Below are 26,587 nucleotides of genomic sequence, written 5' to 3' on the forward strand. Positions count from 1 at the left end.
GTCCCTGCTTAAATATATATATATATATATATAATGTTTAAGGGGGTTATGAGTAATTTTCTAGTAAAAAAAAAACAAATTATGATTTTTGCATGTAGGAGAGAAGTGTGAGAATTGGCTTTGGAGGCAAGTGGTTAATTTAATGGGTTGAGCAGCCAGCTGATTGCCAGATATGCATATTAGTTGATTTAGTACATTTTTCTTATATATTTGATTTTTATTTTGCATAAGTCTGGTCTGTTTAATGTGTTTCGTGTGGCAAATGTCCCCCTCTGAGCCTTTTCCAGAGGACAGCCAGCGTTCACTCTATTACACATATCTACTCTATGGTGACTGTTGCCTAGCAGCGCTCTTTCTCGACCCAGCCAGGAAGTGACGTAATGGCGAAACTGGAAGAAGCCGGAAAAGCCCGGATGTGAGGGCTGCCTGTGTGTCGCGACACCGCGTGACTGAACTGTCGTGACAGGAGAGGAGTTGGGTGCGGTTTGGTGGTGTCTTGAGGAGGAAGAGAGGTAGGTAAGGGGCGACCGAGACGAGGGCTGGTAGCGAGGAGCACCAGAGGCTGGGCAGACAACATGGAGGAAATTGCAGCTGGGCTCATGGATGCTGCTGTTGGCAGTAGGGGCTCCTCGGACCATTGCCATGATGATATGGCCGGGGAAATGATTGTGTTTTGCTCGGTACCCCTCTATGGCCAGACATGTGTATGTGCGAGAGAATGGTGGCCAGTACGAAATCCAGGCAGCTCTGTGACCGCTTTATTACACGTCTCATAGGACAAAGCAGGATGAATAGTTTTATTCTGGGCTGAAGTATGGAAATAAATCCCATTGCCATTAATCAGCATATGACAGCCGAGGAGCAATGTTTTCTGGATTACATACATCCCTTTAAAATGGGATCTACAAAGCAGAGGAAAGAAAATTGTTTTCCTATGTAGAAGCAGAGTAACTTGCTGAGAGAGGGGTCACAAACTGCAGCCCAGGGACCCCTTATAGCTGTTTGTAGTGCAGCCAAATATATTGATTTTTGTAAAGAGACTTTTAAAACTGATCTCCAGGTCACTTTAAATAGTTTCTTTGGACCAAGCTGGTCCAAATTAACTATATCAGGGATATGCAATTAACGGACCTCCAGCTGTTGCGGAACTACAAGTCCCATGAGGCTTAGTAAGACTCCGACAGCCAGAGGCATGATGGGACTTCATCGTTTTTTCGTAGTTTTGCAACAGTTGGAGGTCCGCTAATTGCATATCCCTGAACTATATCCTTTACTAACTGCTGTGTCACAGTGCCCCGTTTCCAGCTTTGAGGCACACTCTTGCCATCACACAGCTGAACTGGAACGTCGCCATTCAGAGGCAGCTTTGTATTCTGTGAATGAACACAAAACCTCCTCTGATTGGCTGAGGCAGGCTGATGACGTCAAAATTCCTGACTCAGCTAATCAGATGAATCTTTGTATTCATTCACAGAATACAAAGCTGCCTCTGAATGGTTGAGTGCCTCTCAGCCTGACTGGTTTTGTTACAGGTGTAATATGGGAAAACTGTCTCACAACCGGAACCAGGCACCGTCTCTTGCATTGAGCTGAAGCTATTTACAGTTCATACAGTGCTTAGAGCCAGTGCAGCAGTTAGTGAAGGAAATAGTTTGTTTTGGAGCAGCTTGGTCCACACAAACTATTTAAAGTGACAGGAAACCTATGGATCAGCTTTAATAGCAGTCTCTTGTATCATATCCCCAGCAGATGATCTACTACTGCATTAGTCCATTCTTTGGGCACTCCTGTAACCGTCTGTCTTCTAGTCAGACTTCAGTAGCATTACATATGATAAATGTTATATGTGGCCATTGGTGAGTCCACATCTGAGGCCAGCTATACCTTTCAAGTTGGAAACCACTGGTTTATATTCCCGCCGCAACTGTAGTAAGAAGAGCCGGCAACACTGTAATCCTTGAAATGTCGTTTATTGGTACATCAGAGTGACAGTAAAACAATAATATTAAATTTATATTCCCATCGGTCATTTATTAATTGTTTGCAGTTTTGCTGAGCAAGCTTGTTGGCAGAATCTGGAAGATCGGGCACATTTTCAGGTTTGTCGAATGCCTAGACCACTGACTGGAGGTTACTTGGTTCCAGCCCTAGGCAACTTCAAGCTTTAACATGGTGGTTTTATCATTCAGCCCACTGGCAGAAAAAAAATTAACAAATTCCCTCATCCACACATTTGAGGTGGATGGGGGAATCCTAACTATTGTGCTATTGTATTCTGACGGTGCAGAGACTCCGGACAAAATACACGGATCAGCACTGCAGCCGCTGATCAAGTGTTTTTTTTTTTTTTTATATATTCAACAGGGCAGTTGAACAAAAATGGATTGGTAGATCCATTTCTGTTTAACTGCAGTGGCCACACATGGAGTGAAATTCAGCTGGTCTCTGGTGAAACAGACAAATTTTGATCCATCTATGGCCACCTTTAGACCTCATACACACCATTAGATTATCTGCAGATTTTTTTTCTTCAGATTTAACAAAACCATGTAGTGCAAGGGCCGACCTGATTGCATACAAATGTAAACTCGTAAGGTTTGACCTCCTATCATATGGTTTTGTTAAATTTGAAGACAAAAATCTGCAGAAAATCTAATTGTGTGTATGGGGCCTAAGGCCTCTTTCACACCGACGTCCCGTTCAGGCCCGCCTGTCAGTTTTTTTTAGGCGGACCTGAACGGGTGCTCCATAGAGGTCTATGGAGCGTCGGATGTCAGCGGTGACATGTCCGCTGACATCCGACCCGCTCCGATCCGAAAAAGTGTAACGGAGGAAAAAGCTATTTTTCCATCCGTCTGCGGATCGGATCGGGTGACGACGGGCACTGCGGTCCGTCGTCATCCGATCTCCCATAGGGGAGAGCGGCGCTGTGACAGGTCCGTCCCTGCGCAGTGTGCAGAGACGGAGCTGTCATCTCCCTGCTCAGCGGGGATCGGCGGAGTGATCCCCGCTGAGCAAACGGACATCCACGGGGCGGATCAGAACTGATCCGCCCCGTGTGAAAGGACCCTTAGTGTAGTAGACATCAGGGGAGCAGGCATTCCTGCACCTGGTTTTGGAACAATATGTGTAAATAAAAATAGTCCATCCCCCAGATACAAGCAATGACATCAGATGGAAGGTAGGGATTCACGATACCATTTTTTAAATGTATTTATTTTTTACAATGAGTACAAGTACCGTTGCCTTTTTTTTTTTTTTTTCCAGTACTTGCCTATACCAATTACCGATACCTACCGCAACTGTTTTGTTTTAACTTCAGCTGTCAGCAATGCTACAAAGCATTGAAAAGTTATTTAGATACTAAATTAAAAACAATAAATAAAGATTGTGCTTTTTTTAATGTGTAAATATATTCATTAACAAAGCAAACAAAAAAGTTTTAATTGTTTATCGTTTATAAAATAGATGTGAAAAAAAGCAGGAAAATCATTTAAATGGAGAACAGGGAGTTAAGGCTGATTGGAGTAAATTAAGGTATTAAACAGTGGAACATTTGTTCATCCCTTTGATCCGTAGATGAAGAAACAGAAATATACAAAAAGAAACCATGTTTCTTTTTATTTTAGTGTTTCATGGCTGCGCAATGTTGTCAATAAACATTGCAGGCTTTTTTTTTTTCAGCTCCAATTTACCAGACTAATTTAACCCTGGGGAGACCCACTGACAGCTCAAAGAACTGAGCCTGAAAGTAACGGAGCATTTGCACGAGAACCGATACTTGGGCAAATACTTGGTATCGGCGCAACCCTAATGGAAGGGATGGCGTTAAGGTTCACTTTGCAAGGAGTTTTGTTAGAATTTTTGCAATCGAAAACCTGTAAATAGCGAGAGGAAAACAACTGTGCCCTTGTCAACCTGTGTTAATCTTATTTTAAAGTTATGCTAATGATTTTTGCAGTCCTCTTTTCTTTACACTGTATGCATCACAATGTAGAGCCAAAAATGAATAAAGCTCTCCTAAAGTAGAACAAATACATATCATTTTGAGCGTCACTATTCTGCTACATTACATAAGTCGCCCTGATGTTATATTTTAAAAGGCAGACTTTGTTGATATCTTGTAGTAAATATATAGGGTATTCAAGTTACGTGATTGCTCTATTGGGGAAAAAAACTATAGGAAAATGCATTTTTCCACACTTTGTACATTTTTTTTTTTTTTTTTTTTTTTTTCTCACAATAAAAACTGTAGAAAGAGATACACAGCCAAATTGAAGTTCTCTCTGTCCCGAAACCAATCGGGTAAATTCTAAAAAGTAAAGGTAAAAAAAAGGCCTGCAAATCAAGTGGTTGATAAACTCTGTTAATACTTCAACAGTTCAGAGCAAATTATAATGAAAGCTTTACTTATGTAAGTAATAATGTTTTACTATGCATTTACAGGGCTGACAAGATGGCAAGGGGACAACAGAAGATACAATCCCAACAAAAGAATGCCAAGAAGCAAGCTGAGAAGAAGAAACATGGGTCTGATCAGAAAGCTGCCGCAAAGGCAGCTTTAGTCTTCACATGTCCTGTGTGCAGGGTAATGTCTGTTTCCCTCCTGAACATCTTCCTGTACCGCAACATAAGAAATGATTGGTTCCTTCCTCTGCAGGATTCACAAGCGCAATAGTGAAGAACCCCCCCCCCCCCCCACCCCCATAGTCCCTCAGTCTGGAGTTTCCTGACGTTCAGGAGCAGCCAAACCTATATTGGTGTAGATCTGCAGTGCCTTTCTGCCTAGCCTGAAGGTAGCCTCCCTTTTTTCTTTTTTTTCAGGCTCATGTCCCTTCTTTTTTTGAAGTTAACTCCTGAGGCGTTGTTGCCCTGTAGTCCTCCTCCCAAGTCTGGGGACATGCAAGTGTTCAAGGTGTGGTGTCCTGAGCTGTGGCCTAGGGTGTTTTTTTTTTTTTTTTTTTTTTCTTTCTTTTTCCTGGCCAGGGGACTTGCAGAGCATTTTTTGGTCCAAGTTAGTATCTGACCTAATTCTGTGATCCCATGTCGTAACTCAGTCCCAGATGAGGTATTTCTGGCCTCAACGGAACACGTGCTTGGCACAGCATGGAGAGCTGCAACTGATCCCGGCCATGGATCCAAGGGAGGCTGAGGAAGGTAAAGCACCACTGAAAATTGTGGTCAAAGGAAAGACAACCAGTGGGTGAGCATTCCCTCTGGGCATTTTGTGTATGTACCTGCTCTGTTATTCACTGTAAAGGTGGGGAGGGGGTGACTGCTGGGTTATAATGGATTCTCCTTCCCTCCCCTTTTGAGCCTTGTCACCGTGCACCTTGTTGGAGACCTATATGCCTTCTCTTGTTACAGGGGGCCCATGGCTGAAAAATCCTTAGTTCCGACTTGTACTAGCCCACCTGCAGCAACAGCATTGGGGTCTAGTTGCTTTACAAAGCACTGTTGTAAAGCAGTGAGAAAATATCTGCATCTGGCACTAAGCCCTTTTTTAACAATTGTGTACGAAAGCTGATGCCATGAGGCCTTTAATGAAACATTTTGCTTATACTATGGAGATGGTATCTACCCTCCAGTCTTTTAGAACAGTGGTTGCTCAGGAAGAGGAAGCTACTGAAAATGCCTCCTCTGATGGTTTAAAGACTGTTTTCCTTTTGCACCATGTTACACTTGTATTTGTGGTGTAACATGGTGCAAATGTGTCCGTTGCTACCCTCAATCCACTCCCCACGCGGTGACAGCGAGCAGGGGTTCTTTTCCCCTGCAGCTGCTGTTGGGGCTCTACCCGCACAGCCTTGTCATTTATTCACAGGGACCACTTCCACACACCCCTGTAACTGCTGTTCCCTTCAAACCCGCCCTGTTTCCTGGGATCCAATCGCTTCTCGGCGGACCTGGGGCTGAAGGTGTTTAGAGGGGGAAGGAGGATCAGCGAACCTTTGTTTGCTGATCTCCCCTTCTCACTAATTACTAGAAAACGTGTAACATTGCACCAGCCAGTATGATGGGGAAAGAAGGGTGATCTGAGGTTCATTAGCGTCTCTGGAATGCAGGTGAGACGTTTTGGAGTCTTTTAGACCCCTGATGTCACATTTGAAGATAACCCTCGCCCAAAAAAAATAGCGACATAGGGGACTTTTTGCCCACTATGGGAAGAAAAATAAAGGTTATATTTTTTCATCTCCACAGTCCCCATAATGGGACAATCAAATCTTGTGGTGACCTTCCTCTGTTGGAAAGCCATGTCAACTAGGAGCTCCATCAAAACATTTTTCTGCAGACTGCCAGCAAGTGGGTCATTTTCATACAGCATGTCAGTTGTAGACTTGTTTACACTGAGATTGAACGGAAAGGTAAAGAATTCCTTCAGTTGACAGCCTGAATCCTGGGCAGCAAATACTGTTTGAAAAAGGTTTTTCAGATTAATATATATTTTTTTCTCCTGTTAAAAGAATAATTTCACCTTTCAGGATAGCGTAAACCAAGACCTTGCTCTTAATGCATTCTATATTCAGGTGTTTGTTTTTTGTTTTTGTTTTTTTTTTTGTTTGTTTTTTTTTTGCTGCTGTGATCCAACTTCCTGTTAGAGGGTGGATACATTCATTCTCCATGGTCCCACTGAATGCAAAAACATAGCTGCTCACTCTCAAGATTGACCTTAGACTATTCACTATTGGATTTGTAGCATGTATAGAGCAGTTTACAGGACTGAAACTAACGCGCACTACTTGTTCCAAAGAAGTGAGGAGGAAAAGGAGAGGTTCAGGATCTCTCAGGGGAGGCTACAGGCAGAAACGCACAGAAATAATTTCATAAACAATGGATTACAGGGCCATTAGGTAGTGGATGTGTGTGGATTATTTTTGAAGAATATTGTTTGGTGCAGGGCTCAGCAAATCCTAGGTCACCATGGGGACAAGAAATTGCGCCCTGATGCCTGGGCTGATCCATGGATTAAAGAGAACCTATCACATAGGGGATTTTTTTTGTCCATTATGTGATGGGGTAAAAAAAAAAAAATGGCATCCCCCAAAAAATTGCGAGTCAGGGTGCCTAAGCCTGAAAACGTTGATTGAGATACACATTGCATATTGCCACACATGCCTGAATAAGAGCAATATTTTTAGCACCAGACCTTCTTTGTAGCGCTAAACTAATTGTCTATATAGGGCTTTTAAAGCATCGCCTATGGAAAATATAGGGCACTGAAGTTTGCTGCCATTTCAGGGGCACACACAAATTCAAGGTTTGACAGGTTAGGTATCTATTTACTCTGTGCATCCTCACCTTATATATTTTACCAAAAAAGGGTTAAGGTACTGCTTTTGTGTGCCCTAAAATGAACTTTAATGTGGTGTGTTTTATTTATTTTTTATAAAATTTATTTTTTTGTTTTTACCTACATTTTTAGGGCTGCAACTTACTATTATTTTCATAATCGATTAGTTCAGCGATTTATTGTTTCGATTAATCGGTTAATAACCTTTTTTTTTTTTTAAAAAAAGAAATAAAAGTAATTTTGCTGCGATTTACTTTTTTTTTTTTTTTGGCCAATTTGTTTATGGGCAGATTAAAAAACACAAATTGCAGCAAAAAAGCATTATTACATGCTTTTCTGCAGCTTCTCCATTGAAGTATATTGAACCAAAAAAACAAAATAGCACAGTTTTTGCGTTAAAAAAAAAAAAAAAGTCCTTGTCTTTTCCAAATACGCAGCAGCTGAAAAGATCATGGATGTGAACGTGTCCCATAACAAACCATGTAAATGAACTGTAGTGCGTTTCTGCAAAAAAACACAGGTTTTGAGGTGTGACCCAGGTCTGAGAAGTTTTTTAATAACATAATGGGGTTAAAAAAAACTAAAATTAGTACAAAAAGAGCAAATTGCTACTGTAAGGGGTTAATTTTTTACTATGGGACAGTGAAAGTAATATTTACAGTAGTGATTTGCTCTTTTTGTACTATAAAGGGATACTTTTAGTTTTTTTTTTTTTTTTTTAACCCCATTATGTTAGTGGTCGATCGATTATAAAAATAGTAATCGATTTAATTTCATAATCGATTAGTAGTTTTGGCCCTAGAAATTTTGCGTTCCCTAGACATTTGCGGTAATATTGTGCGACATAAAAATTTGGACCTTTCACTAGATTATTCTCTAGGGTGTCTGTTTTTCAGATGATATATAATATTTTATGTAATCGTCAGGCTTAAAATAATTTAAACGTGTGGAAAAAATGGCTCTGGCAGGGAAAGGGTTAAAACGGGCATGTCCAAAGTCTTGCCCGTGGGCCACAATTTGTTCCGGTTCAATGTGGCTCCCCTGGTTATATTTATACTTTATTTATCAGCCCTGCCTCGTAGGGGGTGGGATGAACGCTGTCAGATTACATACAGGATTAGCTCCTGTTTACTTTGCGGCGTCTGTAAATCCTGTCTCCTGGGCTGCCATTGGACAACTGTTCTGTTTATCATAGGAGGTGAGACTTTGTATTAAAAATGCCACTGAGTAAACAGGAGAATCTCCTGTATGTAATCTGTTGGCGCTTAGCGCACTCCCCTCCCCGAGGCTCCAAAAGGGCATCAATCAGGCTGCTTTCATGGTACATGTGAGGCTACAGATGGGCACTGATTAGGTTGCATTGATGGGCACTGTCCTTTTTGCTTTAGTTTTTATTTAAATTTGAAAAGGTTTTTTTTTTTTTTCCCTGAAACTTCTCTTAAAGTGAAGGTGCGTGTTATATGCAGATAAATACGGTATATCCAAATAACACGCCCAAGCTCATCTTCTCACTACACACCGCTACAAAGGCAAGAGAATTCTTGTTAAGCAGTGTATAAGTGCTTGGATGAACACGCTTAAGCACCATACACGCTATCAGATTTTCTGATGGTTTTTGTCTTCAGATTTACCAAAACCATGTAGTGCAAGGGCCTGCCTGATTGCATGCAAATTTAAACTCCTAAGGTTTGAACCTTATATTATATGGTTTTGGTAAATCCTGAAGACAAAAATCATCAGAAAATCTAATAGTGTGTATGGGGCTTTAGACTGAATTTGAATGGTTCAAAGAATGTCAGGCAAAATGATCAGCCCTCAGGCATGTTTGCTTCATCAAATCTGGCCTTCTTTGAAATAAGTTTGGACACCCCTGGGTTAAAGGATAAGTTCACCCCCAGGAACATGTTACATGTTCTACCCGTAAGCTTTGTTAAAGGAGAAGTACAGTCAAAGCTCGCTTGGCTATGTGGATCTCCTGTGGATCATAGGAGTGCAGTTCGTTCTGCACTCCTGTGACCCGCTTTCAGCTGTCAGTGGGCTGAAGCCTCCTGTCGGCTAATGTCACAGAACCAGTCCAGGCTGGGGAAAGATTGCAACCATATGGTGGGGTCCCACCCAGTAGCCTGGATTGACACTTGGCTCAGAGCCACTGAAAACCTGAACCAACCATTCCTGTCCTCCACAACCCAGTGCTCCAGTCGCCAGCTCTCTGCTCACAGAGCACTGTCTTAGTCAGTGGGGGACAGATACAGCATCAGACCAATGCTGCATCCACCTAGGTAAGTACGATTTAACCGGTTCCTGACCGGCGCACGCCGATGAACGTCAGCAGAATGGCACGGGCAGGCAAATGGACGTACCTGTAGGTCCCTTTTAAATCTGCTGCGAGTGCGCCAGCGGCGACCCCCGTGAGTCCGGTCGCGGGTCCCGCGGACTCGATCGCTGTGGGCATACCCGCGATCGTCTCATGGGGCGGCTGATCGGAGAGATGCCGTTGTAAACGCCATCTCCCCGTTCTGCCTAGCAACTAGTGACGCTGATCTCTGCTCCATGTGATTGGAGCAGAGATCAGTGTTCACTAAATGAAAGCTCAGCCCCCCACATTTAGTAACACACCCCTAGGAACACTTAACCCCTACACTGCCACCCACTGGTTAACCCCTTCCCTGCTAGTGTCATTTACACAGGAATCAGCGCATTTATATAGCAGTGATTGCTGTATAAATGACAATGGTCCCAAAAATTTGTCAAAAATGTCCGATGTGTCCGCCATGTCGCAGTCACAATAAAAATCGCTCATCGCCGCCATTACTAGTAAAAAAAAATAAAAATTAATAAAAATGCCATAAAACTGTTCCCTATTTTGTAAACGCTATAAGTTTTGCGCAAACCAGTCAATCGCTTATTGCGTTTTTTTGTTTTTTTACTAAAAATATGTAGAATATGTATTGGCCTAAACGGAGGGGAAACATTTTTTTTTTTTTTTTTTTATAAAGTTTTGGGGGATATTTATTAGAACAAAAAGTAAAAAATAATGCGTTTTTTTTTTTTTTTTCAAAATTGTCGCTCTATTTTTGTTTATAGCGCAAAAAATAAAAACCGCAGGGGTGGTCAAATACCACCAAAAGAAAGCTCTATTTATGGGAAAAAAAGGGAGCCACGTTGCATGACTGCGCAATTGTCAGTTAAAGCGATGCAGTGCCGAATCGCAAAAAGTGGTCTGGTCTTTGACCAGCAAAACGGTCCGGGGCCGAAGTGGTTAAAGATACACTTTAAAAAACAAACAAAAAATGTCTGTTTTAGTAACTTTTTAGCGTGCTCCTAGATTCAAAGCAAATTTGGCAAGCCCTCGTTTAGTGTCGCTTTAACCAGTTGCCGACCGCCGCACGACGATGTACGTCGATAGCATGGCACGGGCAGGCATATTGGCGTACATGTACGTCCCTTGCCTCCCGCGGGTCGGGGGCCCGATCGGGCCCCCGCCCGGTGCCTGCGGCGGTCGGTATTCGTGCGGGAGCGATCCCGGACGAGGGGACGGCCATTCGTTCATGGCCACCCCCTCGCGATCGCTCCCGACGAATAGGAATCCCCCGTGACATCACTTCCTCTCCTGTAATGTAAACACAGGAGAGGAAGTGATGTATTCTCTCCTCCGTGTCGGTATTTTTCGTTCCGACACGGAGCAGAGCGGATCGGTGAGTTGCACCAACACTCTACACACACAGTAGAACATGCCAGGCACACTCACACCCCCCCTTTACCCCCCGATCACCCCCCCAATTACCCCTGCCCCCCAGTCACAGTGACACCAATGTCATTTTTTTTTTTTTTTTTTTTGCATTGGTGTCATTTGTGACTGTAATAACTGTTAGGGCAGTTAGAGTTAGCCCCCTTTAGTTCTAATGTACCCCCCTAACCCCCCCAATAAAGGTTTAACCCCGTGATCACCCCCCGTCGCCAGTGTCACTAAGGCTGGGTTCACATTGCAGCGGTTTATGAGAACGAATGTGATTCGCACCGCACTGCAGTGCAAATCACATCCGATCTCTGTGCGATTCGAGTTCAGCCATTCGCCGCACCCGCCGCACCCGCCACACCCGCCGCACCCACCGCAAATTCGCACGGGACCCTTTTTTTGGCCCACAGCAGAATCGGATCGCATGGGTGTTCACACCATGCGATCCGAGTTTGCAGATCGCACTGCGATATGCGAACTGATCTGGGGGTGTCAGTAACATTTCACTGACACTCCCAGCAGTTCGCATAGGGCAGTGTGAACTGCCGCCGGGAGGCATGCGATGCGGGAACCCGCCGCGGATTTGCGGCGTTTCCGCATCGCTCCAGTGTGAACCCAGCCTAATAAGCGATCATTTTTCTGATCGCCGTATTAGTGTCACAGGTGACGCTAGTTAGGCAGGTAGGTATTTAGGTTCGCCGCAGCTTTTTATAGCGCCAGGGACCCCCATATACTACCGCATAAAGCCCCCTGATTGCCCCCTAGTTAACCCTTTCACCAGTGATCACCATATAACTGTTACAGGTGACGCTGGTTGGTTAGTTATTTTTTATAGTTTCAGGGCACCCGCCATTTATTACCTAATAAAGGTTTAACCCCCTGATCACCCGGCGGGTGTCATTTGTGACTAATAACTGTTAGGGCAGTTAGGGTTAGCCCCCTTTAGTTCTAAGGTACCCCCCTAACCCCCCCAATAAAGGTTTAACCCCGTGATCACCCCCCGTCGCCAGTGTCACTAAGGCTGGGTTCACATTGCAGCGGTTTAAGAGAACGGATGTGATTCGCACCGCACTGCAGTGCAAATCACATCCGATCTCTGTGCGATTCGAGTTCAGCCATTCGCCGCACCCGCCGCACCCGCCGCAAATTCGCACGGGACCCTTTTTTTGGCCCGCAGCAGAATCGGATCGCATGGGTGTTCACACCATGCGATCCGAGTTTGCAGATCGCACTGCGATATGCGAACTGATCTGGGGGTGTCAGTAACATTTCACTGACACTCCCAGCAGTTCGCATAGGGCAGTGTGAACTGCCGCCGGGAGGCATGCGATGCGGGAACCCGCCGCGCATTCGTGGCGTTCCCGCATCGCTCCAGTGTGAACCCAGCCTAATAAGCGATCGTTTTTCTGATCGCTGTATTAGTGTCACAGGTGACGCTAGTTAGGCAGGTAGGTATTTAGGTTCGCCGCAGCTTTTTATAGCGCCAGGGACCCCCATATACTACCGCATAAAGCCCCCTGATTGCCCCCTAGTTAACCCTTTCACCAGTGATCACCATATAACTGTTACAGGTGACGCTGGTTGGTTAGTTATTTTTTTATAGTTTCAGGGCACCCGCCATTTATTACCTAGTCTCACTAGTGTACCCCTAAATTTAGGGGTGTCTACTTTCCAAAATGGGGTCATTTGGGGGGGGTTTGTGCCATCTTGGCATTTTATGGCCTTCAAAACTGTAACGCCCTTAGAAAGCCTGAAGGCGGTGCTTGGTTTTCGGGGCCCCGTACGCGGCTAGGCTCCCAAAAAGTCCCACATATGTGGTATCCCCGTACTCAGGAGAAGCAGCAGAATTTATTTTGGGGTGTTATTTCACATACGCCCATAGCATGTGTGAGCAATATATCATTTAGTGACAACTTTGTGTAAAAAAAAAAAAAAAAATTTTTTTTTTTTGTCATTATTCAATCGCTTGAGGCAAAAAAATAAAATATTCAATGGGCTCAACATGCCTCTTATCAATTTCCTTAGGGGGTCTACTTTCCAAAATGGGGTCATTTGGGGGGGTTTTGTACTGCCCTGCCATTTTAGCACCTCAAGAAATGAGATAGGCAGTCGTAAACTAAAAGCTGCGTAAATTGCAGAAAACGTACCTTAGTTTGTAGATGTGACAACTTTTGCGCAAACCAATAAATATACAATTATTGACTTTTTTTTTACCAAAGACATGTGGCTGAATACATTTTGGCCTAAATGTATGACTAAAATTGAGTTTATTGGATTTTTCTAATAACAAAAAGTAGAAAATATCATTTTTTTTTCAAAATTTGCGGTCTTTTTACGTTTATATCGCAAAAAATAAAAATCGCAGAGGCAATCAAATACCATCAAAAGAAAGCTCTATTTGTGGGAAGAAAAGGACGCAAATTTTGTTTGGGTACAACACTGCATGACCGCGCAATTACCAGTTAAAGCAGCGCAGTGCCAAAGTGTAAAAAGACCTCTGGTCATTTACCAGCAAAATGGTCCGGTCTGAAAGTGGTTAATTGACTAACCAGATCACCCTTTGAACTCTTACTGGACTGTTCATTAAAGTGGTTGAAAACCTCTGACATGAAAAATGAACAAAGCATATCTTTTATATGTGTACTTACCTTGATCCAAAGAGTGTGATCTGTGCCTGCAGACTCCTTTTTTTGATAGGTTGTGCCGACTTCAAAGAATCGACTGAGATGGGAAGGGGCTTCCAGTACACAGCTTGTAATTGACAGTCTCAGTTGTGCATGTTTCCCTATGAGGTTGTGTAGAGGGTGGTATGACCCTTCCCTCAGGTCTCGGTATACACATGACTTTTCTCTCTTTGAGCTGTGCAGTGTGACATCAGATCCCTGCCTCTGGAAGCTCAGAAATGCTGTCTAAATTCTGTACTTTAAATGGATGTACATAATAGGTGGCTGAAGACAAACAGGCTCAACTGTGTAGGAGTGTATCACCTGAGGCTAATCATTTTACTGTGCATATGTAAAGGTTTACAGCCACTTTAACCACTTCCCATCCGACATGTGTATGTACATTCGTGGGCCACTTCATTAGGTACACCTTGCTAGTACCGAGTTGGGCCCCCTTTTACCTTCAGAACTGCCTTAATTCTTTGTGGCATAGATTCAACAAGTTGTTGGAAACATTTATTATAGATTTTGGTCCATATTGACATAGCATCACGCAGTTGCTGTAGATTTGTCAGCTGCATATTCATGATGCAAATATCTTGTTCCGCCACATCCCAAAGGTGCTCTATTGGATTGAGATCTGGTGACTGTGGAGGCCATCGAAGTACAGTTAACTCATTGTCATGTTCAAGAAACCAGTGGTGAGATGCTTTGTGATGGTGCATTATCCTGTTGGAAGTAGCCACCAAGATTTTGTCACTTCCTTTTTGTTTGTCATTACTGGCTTGTAAAGCGGCTGACAAAACCAATCTTGGTTTGACTGGCTGCTTTGAAAGTCAAGGGAGAGATCTGGGGTCTAATAGACCCCAGATTCCTCCATAAAGAAAACATGGCATGTTCATCCTTTGAGCTAGCAATAAAGTAAAACAAAGTGAAGAGGCCTGACCTCCTGTGTAACTCTAAACTGGAAACCTGTAAAGGCTTTTAAAGCGTTGCTTATGGCCATTTTTAGGTACCATATTTTGTCGCCATTCCACAGGCATACGCAATCTTAAATTCAGATGTTGTGTACCTATTTAGTCGGCGTAACATCATCTTTTATATTTTGTGTGAACTAACATTTAGTACAGTGTGTTTTTGTTTTGTTTTTGGTTTTTTTTTTTTTCTTGCAATTTGCATTTGGTAAAACACTGCAAATATCGTGACATAACAAATTGCAACACATCATTTTATTCTCCAGGGAATTTGCTTTCTGAAAAATGCATATTGTTGTCCTGGAAGATGATTGGGGAAAACCCCACTTAGTTTTACTTGTATTTCTAGGCGTCTTCCAGGACAGCAAGGCTCCTTCCCATCATATCTTTAGGTGTCTTATTCATATTTTTTTCCCTTGTGCACTGAGGGAGATTTTCTCCTTTTTAAACTTATTTGAAAGATGAGGGGTTATGAATGATTTTTCACTGTTCTGTTTGGTTCCTTTATCTGCAGGAAACAGTTATCTCTCATGTTGCTGTCCTGGACAATTCCTAGAAATACTGTTACTGGCAACTCTCACTAGAGATTTGTATTCTTATTTAAATGTGTAATAACTAATGTGTTCTTACAACTTTTGTTGTAAACTGCCCTAGAGGTATGCGCTTCCATTGTTGTAACTCTGAGATTAAAGAAAGCCCTAAGCATGTCCAGTTTGCGAGAAGCCATGTGTTAGAATGTCCCAATCAAAGTCCAGACATAAATCTAATTGAGAATCTGTGGAAAGACTTGAAAATTGCTGTACACAGACGCTCTCCATCCAATCTGACAAATCTTGAGCTATTTTGCAAAGAAGAATGGGCAAAAATGTCACTCTAGATGTGCAAAGCTGGTAGAGACGTCCCCAAAAATACTTGCAGCTGTAATTGCAGTGAAAGGTGGTTCTACAAAGTATTGAATACAAATGCACGCCACACTTTTCACATATTTGTAAAAAAAAAAAATTGAAAGCCATTTATAATTTTCCTTCCACTTCACCATTATGTGCCACTTTGTGTTGGTCTATCACATAAAATCTCAATAAAATACATCTAAGTTTTTGGTTGTAACATGAATAAAAATGTGGAAAATTTCAAGGGGTATGAATACTTTTTCAATGCACGGTATTGTGTCTGGGGTGTCTTCTGTCCTGCCACTCACTAAAAAAAGACCGGCGCAGAGGGTTAGTCTGTGACCATAGAGAAATGCACATACTAAGAGGTATTTACATGTGATTAACCACTTCCTGCCTGTAGGACATCATATGATATCCTGGACTTGAATTGGAGATATTTGGATGATACCTGCAGCCAGGGCTTGACAAACCCCACCGCCAATCAATACCACCTGCAACCGCCAATCAGTGCCACCTGCCACTACCAATCTGTGCCACCTGCCAGTGCCGAGTGTCACCGTCAATCAGTCCCACCTGCCAACACCAACCAGTGACAACTAGTGCCACCGCCAACCAGAGCCACCTGCCACTTCCAAATCGGTGCCAGTGTCACAACCAGTGCCATGTGCCAGTGTCACAACCAGTGTCACCTGCCAATGCCATCTGGCAGTGTCACCTGCCAGTTCCAAACCAGTGTCACCTGCCAGTTCCAAACCAGTGTCACCTGCCAACGCCATCTGGCAGTTCCACGTGCCAGCCAGTGCCAACCAGTGCCACTGCCAATCAGTGCCACCTGCCAACACCAACCAGTGCCATCTGCCAGTGACAACTAGTGCCACCGCCAACCAGGGCCCCCTGCCAGTTCCAAACCAGTGTCACCTGCCAGTTCCAAACCAGTGTCACCTGCCAGTTCCAAACCAGTGTCACCTGCCAGTGCCAGCCAGTGTCACCTGCCAGTGCCAGCCAGTGTCACCTGCCAATGCCATCTGGCAGTTCCACGTGCCTGCCAGTGTCACCTGCCAGTTCCAAACCAGTGTCACCTGCCAGTGCCAGCCAGTTCCATCTGTTGCCAGCCTTACTCTTTCTGGTCAGCCCATAACCTTGATGTAACAGCGTTTCATTGGAGTTATCGACTGGGTGCTCCATTGTGAGTTAGGGATAGGGGGTTCAAATGAGTGGTCTTACCCCGGGAGCTGACAATCCATACCACTCTAAAAAAAAACAAAAAAAAAAACGGACTCCTAATTTTTTTAACTGGCTCCTAAATTTAAAGCAAATTTGTCAACCCCTGCCTGCAGCTACGGGAGTCCTGGCTGTGGCCCCTGATATCACTGCGGGGCTCCCTCCTCCTCTCCCTGACGCCAGACCAGTAGGAGAGGAGCCGGGCTTCACACATGCGCAGTAGGGTTCCCGGCGTGAAGCTGTAGGGCTACACGGCAGCACCCGACAGATGATGGAAACGGCTACGGTGCCAACATTGCGGGACTCCAGGATAGGTAAGTGTCTTATTGTTAAAAGCCAGCAGCTGCAGTGCATTACTTTCCACCTGTAGCTTGTGTACAGAATGCATACGTAGGCCGCTCCCGTATATGTAAACTGTTTGCACCACGCGTGAGGTGTTGCCGCAAATGTTATAGCGAGAGCAATAATTTAGCGTTAGCCTGGAAAACGTTTTCAAGCTTCGCCTATGGAGATTAAGTACCGTAATTTGGTGCCGTTCCATGAGTGTATGCAATTTTTAAAGCTTCTACTCCTTTATTTTACAAAAAAATTGCAACACCCGCTTTTTTTTTTTTTTTTTTTTTCCCCAGGGACCTCTGCTTAAAAAATGTTTGGGGGTTCTGAGTAATTTTCTAGCAAAAAAAATTAGGATTTTTACATGTAGAAGAAATGCCAAAATTGACCCGTTATGGAAGTAACAACATAGATTAAATAAGCAGTTCTAGAGGTACCATTTTGTTTTGAATGTTGCCTTTTCTTCTAATTTATTGCGTGTCACAATGACAGATGTCTGTCTTAGGCAGGCCATACATGGTGCAAATTTCTTTCCTACAACCCGAAATCTGCACAATTCCCCCATCAACAGACAGTGCTATCCCTCCTGCAGGTGGGATTTCCCTGTCAGCATTGTCTTCTCCCAGCAGGTGGAGGGGAAGTCATAATGGTGATAGCCGCAAGCCATAGTCGTAAGGGACTCGGGCAGGCTGGTTATACCCAAGTTGATCACTTGATCAACTTTGTACATTCGACCTGCCCAATTGCTGTTGAACTGGCCAAGATTCGAACCATGTATGGCCAGCCCTATGTGGTGTTTTTTTTTTTTTTTTTTTTTTTTTTTACCCATCTGAATGAAGTTAGAATTCCAGCTTATTATATCTGTGTAGTTCAACTCGATGAAATGGTTATCAACCAATTAACGATTGTGAGCAGTATTTGATATGAATATCTGTCTGATATCATTGTGAATTTTGTGATCACTGGAAACCTCTGTGGACAGCTTGCTCATAATCTGGGGATTCTGTCAACTCTAGCTGACTTGCCTCTTTCAGAAGGAAGAACAAGGGCTTTCTGTTGGCAGCAGGAATTTAAAAGAAGTCAATAGGATAGAAAGAGGGAACTTTTGGATTGTTGTATTTGTGCTATCCTTTCTTTCTAATGGTTTTCCTTTTTGTACTTTGATTCAAATTTAGACACAGATGCCAGACCCTAAAACGTTCAAGCAGCACTTTGAAAGCAAACATCCCAAGTCCCCAATGCCTCCAGAACTAGTTGATGTGCAAGCATAACTGTTTTAAGGTTAGTAATATACCTATTATTATGTTGTCAATATTTTTTATGTTTGGTAATCCTTTTCTGGTCTGTTTTCTTTTAATTATGTTGTGTATAGCAGGCTGCACTAAAAATACATTTTGCCAACAATCATGTGAAGGACTATTCAGATAAATAATGAAAATGTTATCTGGTAGATGTGTGCATAACATTTTTCTAATGGGGAAAACCCACACACTGCCTCACTATCCTGTACCTATAACTGTAAGCTCAAATCTCTTACAAAATCTGTGCTGTTCCAGCCAATTATAACTACATTTATAGACGGGGCCTCAGTCATGAATGGAAGTTGCTTGTGTAGATCCCCCGTTTAGTTAAGTACAGTTATGCTCATAAGTTTACATACCCTGGCAAATTTATGATTTCTTGGCCATTTTTCAGAGAATATGAATTATAACACACACTTTACTTTCATGGTTAGTGTTTGGCTGAAGCCATTTATTATCATTGAACTGTGTTTACCCACTTAAAAAAAATCACAACAGAAACTACCTAAATGAGCAAAAGTTTACATACCCCAGTTATTAATACCGTGTATTGCCCTCTTTAACATCAATGACAGCTTGAAGTCTTTTGTGGTATTTGTGGATGAGGCTCTTTATCTTGTCAGATGGTAAATCTGCCCATTCCTCTTAACAAAAAGCCTCCAGTTCCTATAATTGGGCTGTCTTACACATTTTAAAGATCTCCCCAGAGTGTCTCGAATATATTGAGGTCAGGAGACTGAGATTGCCACTCCAGAATCTTCACTTTATTCTGCTGTAGCCAATGACAGGTTGACTTGGCCTTGTGTTTTTGGATCATTGTCATGTTGGAATGTCCAAGTACGTCCCATGCGCAGCTTCCTGGCTGATGAATGCAAATGTTCCTCCAGTATCTTTTGATAACACACTGCATTCATTTTGACCAAATTTCCTGTGTCCTGTGCCTTTTGTAGCTCACACATCCCAGGGTGTGTAAACTTATGAGCACAAATGTACTTCAACTACTAAGTACTTTGTACTTTTTATTTTTTTATTTTTTGCAGGTAAAAAGGTGCGCATTTATTGATACATTTTTTTTTTTTTTTTTTTTGTGCTTGTAAAGCATTGCACTAGCGCTCAGCTGTTCACTGATGCCATGCACGTCAAATCCAGATCTGTCAGTGTATCAGCTTCCTCTTACAAGAAAGCTGATACATTCTGACAGGCTTAATGAACTACCACATGGCTCACAGCGCTGACAGCCATAAAGGCTGCCAGACCTTGTAGTTTTCCATTTTACAGAGGACTGTGAATGAGTGACACAGCTGTTTGGGCAGAACCCAGCATGGCCATGTCGTTTTTTTTTTTATTTTTATTTTTTTTTAAATTGTGGCAGCAGACACAGGGAGAAGATCCCTGATCTGCTGTCACAGTGGAGATTTGGGGGCAGGGGCGATGCCCCGACGCATTTATAACATGTTATGAAAGGTGAACTTGTCTTTTAACTACTTGCCGACCTGCTAATGTATTTACTGCAGCAGGTTGGCTCTCCTGCGTAAACCCACGCACCTGTATGTCGGTCCGTGCAAGGAGGATAGCAGGATCGTGCCGCAGGTCCCGCGGACTGTCCACCAGCAACCCACGATTGCTGTGTACAGAGAACTGCCTATGTTAAAATAAAAATAACAGCGCTTTCCCATTCTGCCTAATGACAAAAAGCTGAATACATCCAAATGTATATGACTTGGCGCATAACCTGCGTGGTCCAATGACCACCAAATGGCTTAAATTACTGAAAATAATAATAGAGGCTAATAAAGTGCATTAACAGTGCATATAATAATCAAACACAATATGTGTTTGTATAAAGTGCACTCCTGGTGATGACACTGTGATGCATTCAACATAGTCCAGTGATATAGAGTGTTCTTAAAGTGCACTCCCTGCGGAAATAATAAAGTGCTGCCAGCTGTTCAAAATACAAATAAAGTGCAACAAAATGTCCAAAAAGCTGTGTCCATTCACTCCCAATTCCTGTGATTAAAGTACTTTGTGAATCCTATAAAGTGCTCTCAGCGCCCTTACCTTTATGGGTTTGTAAAAGGCATATAGAAATCTTATCCCCCACGTTCGTGATTGTAGGTCAATCCAGCACTACAGGTTAAGTTGGGAAACGAATGGTCACTCAAACTCCATAATGGTATTCACATGTAAAATAAATGGGGCCCCGATAGTGCATTACCCAAATAATTTGCACTTTATTAAATAAAAATGTCTGCTTACATGTCAGTAGCTAAAAGTAGGCCAGACTCAGAGTGTAACGGCGTTCCACGCCACTTCTAACGTTACTTCCGGTCCACGGCATCCACTTCCGGTCAGTCGTAACGACTTCCAGTATGTGAGGTTTACTTCTGGTTTTGCGTCCTACTCATTGCGTCACGGCGCACACCTCGTGACTTCATCAGGCCTAATGACAAGTCGGAGCTCTTTTGTTCCCAGTGATCTGCCATGTCCCAGTGAGCCCATCCCCCACTACAGTTAGAACACACTTAACCCCTTGATCACCCCCTAGTGTTATTTTGCATTGATCAGTGCATGTTTATAGCACTGATCAATGTAGTAATGTCGCTGGTCCCCAAAAAGTTGTGGATGCTGTATGGAAGGTTTGGCACCCCTGTTGGAGTTTTGCTACTGTTTGTGATGCAATAAAAAAATATACAGTGCATTCATAAAGTCTTCAGATCTCCTTCACTGTCAACTGCTGACTTTTCTGATACACCCACACACCTGTCCCACGATCCTGCGATACTGATGCCTCAGTTCTCTCCCCCACCTCCCTGCAGCACTGGCATCACTAGTGTGGGCTCTTGTGGATTCACACTGCGTATCCTTAACCTCTTGAGATCCGCGCTATAGCCGAATGACGGCTACAGCGCGGACCTCCTTTGCCGGGACTATGTCTATTAATGTCGTCCCGTGCACGAGCGGCCGGCGCGCTCTGTGATCGGCGAGTCAATGAGACTCGCCTGATCACCGATCCGAGCAAGGGGTCGATCCCGACCCCCTTACCACGTGATCAGCTGTCAGCCAATGACAGCTGATCATGTGACAAAACAGAGCTGGTAATCGGCTAAAAATAGCCGATCACCGGCGGCCATGATCGGGACATTAGTCCCGATCACAGCCAGTGTATCAGTGCCCACCTGCCCCCTGCCAATAACCCCCAGAGAATTAAAAAAGCGCTACCCAGCAGTGCCACCCATCAGTGCCCATAATGCCACCCAGCAGTGCCATACATCAGTGCCACCTATCAGTGCCCACAATCTGCCTCAACAACATTGCTGCACCTCAGTGCCACATATCCGTGCCCATCAGTGTCATCTACCAGTGCCTATCAGTGCCACCTATCAGTCCCATCTATCAGTGGTACCCATTAGTGCCACCTATCCGTGTCACCCATCAGTGCTGCCTTATCTGTGCCCATCAGTACTGCCTTATCTGTGCCTATCGGTGCAACCTTATCTGTGCCTATTAGTGTCACCCACCAGTGCCGCCTCATCAGCGCATTTCAATGAAGGAGGAAAATTACCTGTTTGCAAGATTTTATAACAAACTATTAAACATGATTTTTTATTTTGCATCTTTTTTTGTTTAGTAAAAAATAAAACTCCCAACTGTAATTAAATACCACCAGAAGAAAGCTCTATTTGTGGGAAAAAAATGATAAAAATTTCATTTGGGTGCAGTGTTGTATGGCCGCGCAATTGTCATTCAAAGTGCATCAGCGCTGAAAGCTGAAAATTGGTCTGGGCAGGAGGGGGGTTTACGTGCCCAGTAAGCAAGTGGTTAATGGTCGGGCAGTTTTCTGGGACCTGTGATGTGCCCCAGAAGATTGCAGTGAGGGAGGGGTAGCCCGAGCGGAAGTGGGAGCTGGGTAACTGTCAAATTTGGGTACCCCCCCCCCCCCCAAAAAAAATGACATGCCAAATGTGGCATATCAGGAGTCCTTTGGGTGGAATTCCGCTTTAATCTACACTATAGTACCTCATAATGACAAAGCGTAAACCGATTCACACAAGAAAAGGAAACTGCCCATGGGACTTTTAGGAATGTGCGCCTTGTATTTCACATATAATGTAAAATTTCATCTAAATTTTGTTCAATATATAAATATTAGTAAGAAAATACAAACAATTTAAATATATCAATGGTGCATGAACCAGCAGTTGAAATTGACTGCTGTTGAACAACATTAAAGTAATTGTAAGGATTCAGTGTTTGCGTGTGTTGTGTGTGTTTTATTTATTTTTTCTGTTTAAAATAACCTACTTGCCTCCACTGTGCAGCCTGTTTTGCACAGTCCCTGAACCTCATCTTTTGGGGTCCCTCGGCGGCTCTCGTGGCTCCTTCCCCACGTCAGATAATCCCCCTAGGAGAAGCACTTTCCCAAGGGGGTTACCTTGCGGGTGCACGCCCGAGTCCAGCATTTGCGTCCATAGACACGAATGCTGGATTCGTCCCCGGTGCCCACATCATTGGGTTTGATTGACAGCAGCGAGAGCCAGTGTTTGCGCTGCTATCAATCTATCCAATCGGGACACAAGACAGTGGCCAAAGCTGGTGTTCTTGTTCCCGTCGCACACATTTTGGGGCTCAGGGGGCACTGCTGCATTAAAAATGTTTTTTCACCTTAATGCATAGACTGCATTAATGTGAAAAACTGTAAAGGTTTACAACCCCTTTTAAAGATGAAAGCAGAGATGATCAAGCAGCGTTATACACCTCAACACGTTTCATGAGGCAACGTTCACTTCTTCAGGCAATATTAAATCTGAATAATTAGAGTACATGTGATATTTCAGTATTTTGTTTGGGTGATTTTATGATCACTTTTTTTTTTTTTGTCTTTCAGATATGTCCTCCTCTAACTGATGAATGCACTGAATTCAATGTTTTGGGCATCTCTAAAAGACTCCTTCAGATCTGAGCACACCTTATGTAATTTTAAATCAGAGATGAGTGATATAAATTTCCAGACTCTGATCCTTCAGCAGCTAATAACTATTCATGGTTTTTTATTTTTCCTTTTTTCTGAAATTTTTTTTTTTTTTGGGGTGGAGAAGTACCCTATGTTTCGGCTCATTTCTGAGCTGAGTGACGAAAACGTGACCACATATTACATCCTTTTAAACGTTATAAAAAACATTCATCTTGGAAACATATTTTTCTTTTTGGTACTTTATCCCAAAGCACCATAGTTACCTACTGCCAGTGTATTTTTTTTTTTTTTAATGTTTCAATAGCAGAAAGATGTTATGTTAAAGTAATTAAGTTTATCAATATTACTTTGTTTACTGCATTCCACCAGAGATCACCATGTTTATCCTGTGGTATTATTTTTATTTTATTTTTTATATATATTTGTCTCATGTTTACCAAGCACCCTGGAACCCATAATGAAACATGGCTGTTTCCTTTTAACCAGTGCCAAAACCTTGCACATAGGCTTTTTCTCACCATTCAAAAATATGATGAAAACCACAATATACGAAATAAAAACAACTTTTTTTTTTTTTTTTATTAACTTTTTACTCCAAGGATGGGTTTTCATCCTTTTTTTAGAGGCAGTCAGTATTTTGGTGTGTGGGTTGTTGGTTTTTTTTTATTTTTTTTTATTTTTCCCCTTCTGCACAGATCCTCTCAATGTAAATATATTTAAGCCAAGTATTGATTCGTGATATTTTATAAAGGAAAGTTGTTTTGATTTCTGATTCCTCAGAATTGTTTCTGGGTCTTTTTTTTTTTTTCTTCTTTCTTTCCTTCTTTACTTTAAACCATAACTGACTGTCTGGTAAGGAGATAAGCTCATTCGTATAGTGCAGCCCTCCCGGCTTCAAAAATGGAAACAAAATTGTTTTATTTAGATATTGACTCTTCCATCAGAAAGTTTGTTTTAACCTGGAGTTCCTCATTAAGGATTACATTGTAAATGAAGCAAGTTCCTTCATCTTTTCTGCTTCTTGGGACTAAATTCTTGGCTGGCAAAATGTATTGCTTGGCAGACAATACCTACCTACATACCTCTGTGCCAAGCTCGTTTTCAAAGCCAATAAATGTGGTGGGATTTTGGTAACCTTTGGCCAATCTAAATATAAAGGATTGTGGTTTGTTTTTGTCTGTTATAACCAGTCCATAATTTTTAAACATCAGGGTAACTGCTAAAATATAATTGACCCACCGAAAATAAAGGCAAATCTAAGTCGGAAATAAATTGACTTCCACTATATAGTTTACCGGTGACTTCAGTATTTTAGGAGTTTGCATACCCTGCAGTTTCCTGTGTACTTCTGTTTAATATGGTATTTTGTGTAACAATAAAAATCATTGGCAATTCATATTAGTTTGTTTATTTGTATTTTTAAAACATTGTTTTAAATAAGTGTATGTCAAGCCAAAAGCTTTTGGGGAGTGATTAGAACCTGTCAGGTTATTACTACTATCTTCGGATCAACTAGAGAGTTTTATCCCATTTTGTTGTCATTATTTTCACCACGGAAAAAGTGAGGAAAAATCTGCAAAAGGGAAGCAGAAATATGAATATGTAGCTTTTCCCTACTCTACTAAAGAAAAGCTGCTGGAGAGTTCCCTTCGCTTTCTGTCTGGTAAACTGTTATCAGCAGGAAAGAAATTGGGATTAAAGTGGTTGTAAACCCTCTCATGTACCCATTGAAATGAACAGCTTTAGGTTATGGAGATTAAACAAATCCTCCTACATAAGCAAATAAAACTTATCTGTAGTCTTCTCTTCCCAAAATCCCTTCAAAAGTGCAGATTTGTGATACAATCCTCCTGAAACTGAGGGGCAGAGAGCTGCAGTTACAGTGTGTGAGCTAATTGGAGGAAAGGGACACCCCCCCCCCCTTCACACACATTTTGTGAATAGACAAGCTGTGTGCTGAGCTTTCCTCCCGTCCCAAATTTATCTTGTGTAACTTCTCAGAAATTATACTGAGAGAGCAAGGAGACACCAAGCGAACTTAGAGCTTTGGAGATAGACCAGTAAACACTACAGATGTATGTGCTCTATTCAGATTATTACTGTGATTTACAACCACTTTAAATCACTCAGAGCCACAGATAACAGTAGGACAGTAAGACCTTGCAGTGATTTTAACCCTTTCCTGCGTTATCCAAAATTAATAGAAAAAACAGCTTTTGCAGGACATACACTTCAAAGTAAAGGAACCCTTTACTATAAAGATTACTTATTTCTTAGATTTTATTATCCGATTTGTTTTAGGTTTTAATTTATTTTCATTTTATGGTTCAATGTTTTTATTGAAGTTTCACAAAAAGAACAAAGAAATCGTATCTGTCGTAGAATGCTACATAGTAAAGAGTCCTAAAGGTGAGTCTAAATTAACATAACACTGTGATAAACTTAAGTAAATGATGGAATCCTTGCTAAGTGCTTACTATAAGGTGGAGTGTATTGTCCCATACCCCCAGGCACTCCACCTGTTTTAGTGATGAGTATAGATTTCAGGTTTGAGTACTCTTGTACCACTCTAGCCAGTGTGACCATTTCTTGGAGATTGAAGGGACTCTACCTTCACTTGTCGTAAACATGCATTCTTAGGAACAATGGGTATGGATCAAGGAGGCTACTTCATGTTTAGTAGGTACGTCAGGGGTTTTCCAGTGGCGAAAAATAGATTTATCTATAAACTAGCAGCATATATGCTGTTATGGCGTGGAAGCATTTGGGAATATTTTCCATGCCAATGCTTAGCAGTGCAAGCTCTGGGGAAGGGATTATTGTTAATCCTGTTACTTCGGTAAGGAGTTGAAATGCATCTTTCCAAAGTGTAGATACTCGATTGCATTGCCAAAGAAGGTGGTACAAATTACCCACTTCTCTGCATTGTCTCCAGCATAGGGGTTGTGTAGCTGCGTTGAATGTGTGAATCTTTGAAGGGGTGATATACCATCTAAGGGTAATTTTGTGTACTAGTTCTCAAAGGTTTGAAGCCCTAGTGGCTCTGAAGTTGGTTTTAAAGGCTAACCACTTTTGAGAATCGCTGAAGGAGCGGCCAATGTCCTCTTCCCGTTTTAGTAAAGGCAGGGTTTTACTGAAGGAGGTCTTGCAGTTTAATAGGTTGTAAAATATTGTCCTTTGCGTTTCTGTGGGGTGACAAG

The 26,587-nt window shown here is 42.5% G+C and overlaps 1 protein-coding gene across 2 annotated transcripts; it reads left to right on the top strand.

Moving 5' to 3' along the window:
- Nucleotides 1–261: 261 nt before the first annotated feature.
- On the top strand, nt 262–23,961 carry LOC143982751 (zinc finger protein 706-like). 2 transcript variants are annotated; one of them, XM_077481734.1, is made up of 4 exons: nt 262–516; nt 4,447–4,588; nt 18,287–18,392; nt 23,301–23,961. In XM_077481734.1, exons 2-3 carry the CDS (start codon nt 4,457–4,459, stop codon nt 18,380–18,382), a joined length of 228 nt encoding a protein of 75 aa, XP_077337860.1. In that variant the 5' UTR covers nt 262–516; nt 4,447–4,456; the 3' UTR covers nt 18,383–18,392; nt 23,301–23,961. The 2 variants fall into 2 exon arrangements, with proteins under 2 accessions (XP_077337860.1, XP_077337859.1); XM_077481733.1 differs by having other exon boundaries at nt 349–512.
- Nucleotides 23,962–26,587: the final 2,626 nt, after the last annotated feature.

Source organism: Lithobates pipiens, unplaced genomic scaffold, assembly GCF_037356315.1.
Source record: "Lithobates pipiens isolate NorthernLeopardFrog02 unplaced genomic scaffold, aLitPip1_a1.2 Scaffold_16, whole genome shotgun sequence".
NCBI lineage: Eukaryota > Metazoa > Chordata > Amphibia > Anura > Ranidae > Lithobates > Lithobates pipiens.